At 42.1% G+C, this 8,907-nt stretch overlaps 1 protein-coding gene across 1 annotated transcript in view; it reads left to right on the top strand.

Annotated features, from left to right (window-relative positions):
* The first annotated feature begins 1,306 nt into the window (after positions 1–1,306).
* The window catches only part of Nup160 (nucleoporin 160), a 66,948-nt gene continuing 59,347 nt past the window's right edge, over positions 1,307–8,907 (top strand). The window contains exons 1-4 of the mRNA XM_026787856.1: positions 1,307–1,439; positions 1,691–1,802; positions 6,248–6,458; positions 7,420–7,642. Coding sequence (XP_026643657.1) covers positions 1,340–1,439; positions 1,691–1,802; positions 6,248–6,458; positions 7,420–7,642 — 646 coding nt within the window. The 5' untranslated portion in view covers positions 1,307–1,339. The remainder of the gene's footprint in view (positions 1,440–1,690; positions 1,803–6,247; positions 6,459–7,419; positions 7,643–8,907) is intronic.

Here is an 8,907-nt window from a genome sequence, read left to right as displayed (position 1 = left end):
ACTGATTTTTGTTTGATTTGGGCCAGGGTTTCAGACAGCCTTAGGCTGTCTTGACACAGATTGGAGAGTGACCTAGAGAACTCCTGATCTAACCTGCTTCCCAAAGCTGCTGCCCACACAAGCCTGGATACTTGGATTTTCAGAGTAAACTGAGAGGAAGGTTGAGAAAGGTGTGGGCAGTTACAATCTCAAACATGTTCATTAAGGCAGTAAAATGGTCAAGGGAAATGTGATTGCTGGGGCAGAGTTCTGGAACAGCCCACTGTTAGGATTCTGATGAAGTTGCCAAGGAACACGTTAAGCTGTAAATTTGGATTTAGATAGTTTTTATATACTCGTTCACTCACAGACAAAAAAAAAAAAAAAAAAAAAAAAAACCCTTTCACTGTAGCCCCAGATGGCTTAGAATGAGCAACACATCTGTCTCAACCTCCAGAGAGCTTAGAGGTCCCAGGGAAGAAAAAAAAAAAAAACCAATTATTTGGCTGGGCAGTGGTGCACGCCGTTAATCCCAGCACTACGGAGGCAGAGGCAGGCGGATCTCTGTGAGTTCGAGGCCAGCCTGGTCTACAGAGCTAGTTCTAGGACAGGCTCCAAAGCCACAGAGAAACCCTGTCTCGAAAACAAAACAAAACAAACAAACAAAAAAACCCACAGACACACAATTATTTGCACGTTTGCAAATCGGGTGGCATTTTGATCATCTCAGGAGGCTGCCGTTTTAATGTTTAATTCAACACATCAGACCCGTGTCACGGTCACGGTGGCATGTGCCTGAAACCCTAGCATTTAGGAGACAGGAGGATCAGAATTTGAAGCTAATCTGGGCTGGAAAAGGAGCTATCACAAAATATGCATATATATATGAGGATGTGATAAAATTTTAAAAAAGTCTCGTAAAAATTCCAACACATAAGGTCCCTCTTCCATTCACTTTTTTTCCGTTTTTCTGAACGTGGAAGAGGCTGGGTAACAACTTCTACGCAGTGAGACCGAGGGGGAAGGTGGCCCAGGTTTAGGACACAGGTCCCTTAGGCCTCTTCCCCGGCGCCCGCGCCAGCTTTTCAAAATGGAAACACACACAGCCCCGCCCCTGCTCGAGGCCGCCGGGAAAGGCGCTGCCTCTGTCGCCGCCGCTGGCCGCTCCCAGGCGACTGCAGGCCGAGGCGTCTTCCTCCTAGTCTCATTCTCGTGATGAAAACTCGCGGGTGACAGTCTGACTCGCGGTTCTCAGCCACTCAGACCCGCCGTGACTCCAGCTTTGCGCCACATCCCCGGAAGTGACGACAGAGACGCGACCCGCCCTTGTCCCGTCGGGCCTCGCGGCGACGGCGGGAAGATGGCGGCGGCGGGATCCCTGGAACGGAGCTTCGTGGAGCTGATCGGAGCTGAACGCGAAAGGCCCAGGCACTTTCGGGAATTTACAGCCCGCGTCGTTGGTACGGAAAGGGCTTGGGGGAATGGGAGCCACTGCTTCCCTTCGGGATCGTCAAGTTCGACTTTGGCCTCCTCCCTGGTTTGTCCAAGTCCACATGCCCAAAGCCAGTGCCTCACAGCCTGACTTCTTTCTCCTTTTCCCACGTCCTGTTGTATGCACTGTCAGTCCCTTGCACTCTGTTTCCTCAGCACTCCTCAGTGCCTGACATCCCCAGAGAAGCACGTGTGAGAGCCGAACTCATTCATTTTGCAGGGACTGCCAGTGCTGTTTTTGGAGCCGTGAAATACAGCGAGAGCGCGGGAGGCTTCTATTATGTGGAAAGTGGCAAGTTGTTCTCCGTCACCAGAAACAGGTTCATTCATTGGTGAGTGCTGCGTTCCCCAAACCCCTGGAAGGTAGGGTTGTCTGATGTATGAATATTCGTGCCTGTTCCAAATTATTACGTCCAGCAGTAATCACATAGGAAGAGAGAATCGCTTCCTTCAGTTCATGTCATAATTGGTTCTAGGAGAGTTATTCTGCTAGCAGGTTAAAAACAAAGGAAATACAACATTGAAGACCCATTTTAGACATATATTTATAGTGTCAATATAGTCTTTGATGTTGCTTCTGCCGATGAGATTGAACTTGTACATGTCATACATGGTGCTGAGTACCAGAAAATGGTGCAAAATACTGTAGCTATGTAAGGACAGAAATATAGTAGATATCACTTTTGTTGTGTCAGTTTCACACACAACGACGCCAAACTAATGATATAGGTTTATAAATACAGATTTTCATGCTTGCCCCAGAAAGCTAATGGGACAGTCAGGTGTTGTTGACCAGGAGGGAGGGTAGAAAGTCACAGTTATATCCAAACAATCAAAAAAATTAGCTAGGTGTGGGCAAAGAGATATCCAGTTGACCATCGAGGGAAATGGGCAAAACATGAGCTGAGTTAGAGGAGAGGCCAGGGAACAAAGAATCTGAATATCAAAGAAAGACTGAAAGAAAAGGAGGATGGATACAGGAAGAAAAGCCAAGATCAGTGTTTTAACTGAAAGAGACTTGGTTTTGAAGGCAAGTATGTGGATAGGGTGGTAGGTAAGGTGATAGGAGCTTAGACTTCTGTACCTTGGATGAATCTTCTTATATCCTACCCTGGGTCTGGCCTTGTTTAAGCATGGATGTGTCTTAGTTAGGGTTTTTTTTGTTTTTTGTTTTTTTTTGTTTATTTGTTTGTTTTTTCGAGACTGCGTTTCTCTGTAGCTTCACAGAGATCCGCCTGCCTCTGCCCCTCGAGTGCTGGGATTAAAGGCGTGCACCACCACTTCCAGGCTGTTAGGGTTTCTGTTGCTGTGAAGAGACGCCATGACCATGACAACTTTTATAAAGGAAAGCATTTAATTGGGGCTTGCTTTCAGGTTCGGCAATTTAGTCCATTGTCATTATGGTAGGAAGCATGGTGGCGTGCAGGCAAGAGGGGACGTTAAAGAGATAGCTCAGAGTCCTGCATCTGGATCAGCCCACCCTGAGTGACGGCCACACCTGCCCCAAATACATCTATTTGGATAATTCTGTTAGTTGCATGACCTTCTGTGAGTAATTTTTGTCCATTTTTATTTTACCCATCTTGAATTTTAAGAATATCAACACAAAATGCTCTTGATGTTTTGGATTTTTTAACTTTTAAAAAATTATTTATTTATTCTTATTTTTTGTGCATTGGTGTTTTTCTTCCATGTCTGTTTGAGGGTGTCAGACCCCTGAAATGGAGTTATAGATTGCAGTTGTGAGCTGCAGTGTGGGTGCTGGACATTGAACCCAGGTCCTGTGGAAGAGCAGCCAGTGCTCTTAACTGCTCAGCCATCTCTCCAGTCCACCTCTTGGTGTCTTTTTGTACTCTGCTTTAAGTTATTTTCTGCTAGGCTATCTGTCCCTCAGCAAAGATGAGTAGGTTTTTAGAACTTTTACTCTAAGAATAGAAAAGTCTGGATTCATTCATAGCATTTTTTTTCCTTTCCTCTATTGTGGGTAAAATCAGTCAGCTGAGTCAAAATTAACACCACAATTTACATGTACCAAAGACGGCAGTCCCAAGAGTAAGAGCTGAATTTCAGTAAAAGGAGTCAAGGTAAGAAATTTTTAGGTGGCATTTCTCCTGTCAAGGTAACAGTTATAATAAAGCTGCAGAGAGCTGCTTGAGAGAAGTGAAAATTGGAGAAGGAAAATGAAGAAAATTTATTTTAAATGATAAAGTTCAAAAATATTTTATGAATAAAACATTGAAAATAAATTTTTAAGATTTAGAAAGTATGTGTATGAGTGTTTTGCCTGCGTGCACTTACGTGCATCACATGCATACATGGTGCCCTTGGAGACCAGAAGAGGTCGTCTGGGTTCATGGAACTGGAGTTAGGGGTGGTTGTGAGTGCTGGGGATCAAGCCTGGATCTTCTGAAAGAACAACAGGTGTTCTTAATCACTGAGCCATCCTTAGAGCCCCCAAACTGTTAACTTTTTGTGTGTGTGAGGAGTTGGTAGGTGAGACAAGGTTGCACTGTGTATTCCCTGCTGGTATGGAACTCACTATGTAGCCAAACAGGCCTCTAATTTACAAAGATCTGTCTGCCTCTATCTCCAGAGTGCCACGATTAAAGGTATGTGCCATCGTAAGCACTAGTCAGAACAATTTTAATAAAAGAATATATTTATCTGAAAGGAGCAGTCGGATAAAACTAAAGGCTGAAATTTAAGGAAGACTAAGTTGGTTGATTTGTGTGTGTGTGTGTGCGCGCGCACGCGTGTGTGTGTGTGTGTATACGTGTTATATATAATTTAAATTTAGTCTTGATGCTCATTTAATCATTCTGAAGTCAGTGTGATCACAAGATAGAGTAAAGGAGAAACCTTTGGCAGTCACTTAAGTATAACCTGGTACTGCTAAGAAAAGGACCCTAAAGTAGAAAAAGACAAGATTTCCTGAGTAAATTGGGAGCATGGGGATCATGGGAGAGGGTAGAAGGGGATGGGAGCAGAGAAAAATATATAGCTCAAGAAAAGGAATGAAAAAAAAGGGGAGGGCCCTAAGGATAAGGATAAAGGCAAAGAGCCATTGTCCGTCTGTATTTAAGGACTGGTTCCAGCACCTCTCTCTTCAGATACCTCAGTCTGCAAACAGTCCCTATGCTGTTAAACAGCACAGTATTCGCAGGTGATCTGCCTGGCCACACATACTTTAGTTCACTCTAGCCCACTTTCAGTGCTTTATATGATGTTAATACTATGTAAATAATTGTTGTGCTGCATAGAGGGATGTTGAAAAGAGAATAGAGATACAAACACAGGTTTGGTTTGGTTTTCAATTTGTAATTAGTTGAATTTGTGGGCATAGAACCTATGAATTTGCAGAGGCAACTAACTGGAATCTGAGGAGAAAGGTTTATTTTAGTTCACAGTTTTAGAGGTTATGGTCCAGAATTGATCTATTCTTGCCTTTGGTCCTATGGCCTCGCCCTTAAAAGGTCCTACCATATCTCAGTAGTGCCTTGAAGACTAAACCTTTAACACATAAGACTTTGGGAGACATTCAAAATCCAAACTAGCATCATACATGTTGACATAGACCAGTGAGTGTGTGCTACAGATGTTTTAGAATGATAAGTACTTAGAAGGCAAAGGTAAGAAATACCTTGCAGAATTAGGTAAAGTGGCAACATCTGTGATGGGTACAAATGACAGCACAGGCAGTAGGGGTGATTAGTAGGGGTGGCTCCTGTGTTATGATATTGATTTGAATAAAGCCCCCCTCTTCCCACTGCCACATATGCTGCTTCCATCTGCATTTGTATCTTATCAGACAGTGTTTATTGAATGTCAGCTCTGATTCAAATACTTTCCTAAGTCAGCAGATACCAAATACACATGACAATTACCTCTATACTTAAAGTGTTTATTGCCATTTATTCAGAAACTCTCTTTGAAGAGTAATAGGAAGTTGGACTGGCATAATGGTGTAGAAACAAACCTTGGTAGGCTCAACATGCAGTTAATTTTATATTATTAAAAATATTAAACACTAACTGGGCAGTGGCAGTGCACGCCTTTAATCCCAGCACTCAAGAGGCAGAGGCACTCACTCTGTGAGTTTGAGACCAGCCTGGTCTACAAGAGTTAGTTCTAGGACAGACTCCAAAGCTACAGAGAAACCCTGTCTCGAAAAAAACAAATAAATAAACAAATAAATATTAAATACTGACCCTTATAAAACAAGAGCAAAACTCATAAAATTGCTATTTTTTAATATGTTAAAATGTAACAGATAAGGAAAATGTGCTTATTATGTGTTTGGTGCTATAGTGTGCGTGGAAACCTCATTCCTCTACAAGTGATGGGTGGGATTAATTTTTATATAGCAGAATTTATCTTAAGTAGGGGCTAAGGAAATGGATGTATATTTAATATTACCATAATGAGATTTAGATTTTCTTGTTCTGTTGTGTTTTATAAGTCTATATAATGTGTTCTTAAATGAAAAAGTGGTCTAAACCAGACATGGTGCACTCCTTTAATCCCAGCTCTCAGGAGACAGAGGCAGGTAGATCTCTGTGAGTTTGAGGCCAGCCTGGTCTATGTAGTGAGTTTCATGGCAGGGCTATGTAGAGAGACCCTGGAGAGAAAGAGAAGGAGAGAAGAAAAGGGATCCAAATTGGATTGTCTAATCCTTTTCAAATTTGAAGAGTTCATTTAGACACGATTATCATGTGTTTTAGTGCAGCAGTCATTGAGAAAGAAAAATTTTAATTAATCTCTCTCTCTTTTTAAACAGGAAGACTTCTGGGGATACATTGGAGCTGGTGGAGGAATCACTGGACATAAATTTGTTGAATAATGCAGTTCGCCTAAAATTCCAAAATTGCAGCCTCTTACCCAGTGGGGTTCATGTCTCTGAAACTCAGAATCATGTGATAATCTTGATATTAACCAATCAGACAGTGCACAGGTTAATTTTACCACATCCTTCCCGTATGTACAAAAGTGTAAGTTGATTGTTATGTGCAGTAACTTGTTTCCCATATTATGCTAGCTATCACAGATTTAGGACTGGAGTGAAATTCTTTGAAATGGAAAAAAAATTGGATTCCTTGTTAGCCTAGCATACTTTATAGTTATGGTTTGAAATAATTAAACTTGGGGATGGTATTCAGTCATAGAGTGCTGGCCTCACATGAACAAATCCCTGGGTTCCATCCTCATAAATTGAATTTGTGCCTGTAATCCCACTACTTAGGAGATGGAAACAGAAAGGTCACAAGTTCAGGGTCATCAGGGAGTTCAAGGCTAATTTGGGCTTCATAAGACCGTGTCTCAACAACATAAAGATCAGACATTTTAGCCGGGCAGTGGTGGTGCATGCCTTTAATCCCAGCACTGAGGAGGTAGAGGAAGGCAGATCTCTAAGTTTAAGGCCTAGATCTAGGACAGACTCCAAAGCTACAGAAAAACCAAAAATAAAAAAGGTTCAGACATTTTAAGTTGAAAAACTAATTTTCTTATACATCTATAATTCCAGAAACAGGGAGGCTGAGGTAGAGGATTTCATGTCTCAGCGCAATCTCAGCTATACAGAAGTTCATAGCCAGCCTGGGCCGCATAGTGACAGCCTGGCTGGCAGGGATGGGAGAAAGCTTTTATCTCATGCTCAACATTTTTTATTTTTGAGATTTGTTTTTATGTGTATGACTGTTTTGCCTGAATAAATACACCACTTGCATGCAGTGCCAGTGAGGGCCAGAGGGCATCATATCCCCTGAAACTGGAGTTATAGGCAGTTGTGAGCCGCTGTGTAAGTGCTGGGAACAAAACCCAGGTCCACAGGTGCTCTTAACCACTGAACCATCCTTCCGACCCATCAACATCTTTTTAAATAAATATTCTTAGTAATTGAGAGGAACTAAACAAAATTCAGCTTATTTCAAAACAGATTCTTTTTCATTACAGGAGCTGGTAACTGAAAGTCAGATGCAGTCAATATTTACTGACATTGGAAAAGTTGATTTTAGAGATCCTTGCAACTATCAATTAATTCCAACAGTACCTGGACTGTCCCCAAATTCTACCACCTCTGCAGCTTGGCTTAGCAGTGATGGGGAGGCTCTTTTTGCTTTACCATCTGCTGCTGGCGGCATCTTTGTTCTTAAACTACCTCCTTATGACATACCTGGTAAGGATGGGAATGGAGCGTGAATTTATCTTTCATCATCAGTGGTGACATTAAAACAGACATTCAGTCCCATCCATTGTCAGTGCAAGGGTTAAGTCTGTATTGTTCCTGCTTTCATTGTTACTTGTTTGCTCCCTGCTGTTGTACATTTATTCAGTGGATGAGGAACTAGAAGAAGGAATGCTGGGTATAGGAAAACAGATTGTGTTGTGTGTGCGTGTGTGTGTGTGTGTGTGCGCGCGTGTGTGTGTGTGTGTGCGTGCGCGCACTCCTATTCGAAGTTCAGCAGTAGACATAAATTACTATTCCCACCCTCATACTGAAAAGTATTGTATTTACAAAGAATGAATTTGGGACCAAATTGACAACTGATCACTGTTTTTTTGCCTGCAATATTGGATTAAAGTCCTAAATGTGTCCAGATCTGCCCTCCCATTTCAGGAACTTCTCAGGGAGATTGATACATTAAACATTGGTTAGGGGACTAAAGAGATGGATCAGCAGTTAAAACACTGGCTGCTCTTCCAAAGGACCTGGGTTCTATTTCAAGCACTCACATGCCAGCTTATGACTTCAGTCCCATGGGATCTAGTGCCCTCTTCTGGACTTCAAGGGCATCAGGCATGCAAGTGGTGCGTGTGTACATGTGCAGGCAAAACACCCATACAGATAAATACATTAGCAAACAAAATCACGCTACTGCAGTGTTGATAATGATCTGAATAAACCCAGTCTCCATACATTGGCTAACATTGAGTGCCCCAGTGCTGTCTCTCACCTCACCTTTTCATTCTTCTCCCCCAACCCTCTATACCAGCTATATGCTTTTTGCAGTTTCTTAAAGACATGAGGCATATTCCTAACTTGGAATTCCCCACCAATGTTTTTAGTTCATGATTCTGTCTCCTCAATGAAGCCTTCCTTGACCAACCTTTTGAAAATGCCGTTTTCCCTCCACAATACCAGCAATGCTTACTTTCCTTTTCACTATTAATTTAACTTTCCTACTTCTCTCATCCTCCAGCAGTAGAATTGTTTGTTTACCACTAAATCTCCAACACCTAGAACTACTGCTACATGAAAGGGAGCCAGTGATTAAGAAAATATGAAATGATTCTATTGACTAGAAGAATAGACTCCTATCTGTAAATGGCAAGACATTTTCCCTAGGAATATAAAAAAATATGATCTGGTACTAATTCAAAGTATTTTAGGTGTGATATATGTAGAAAAGTACATTTAAGAACCTTGTGACTCGCGGGGCG

Source organism: Microtus ochrogaster (genome assembly GCF_000317375.1).
Source record: "Microtus ochrogaster isolate Prairie Vole_2 chromosome 14 unlocalized genomic scaffold, MicOch1.0 chr14_random_1, whole genome shotgun sequence".
Taxonomy (NCBI): Eukaryota; Metazoa; Chordata; class Mammalia; order Rodentia; family Cricetidae; genus Microtus; species Microtus ochrogaster.
The sequence above is the reverse complement of the archived record's forward strand: the minus strand, read 5'-3'. Positions and strand labels throughout refer to the sequence as shown.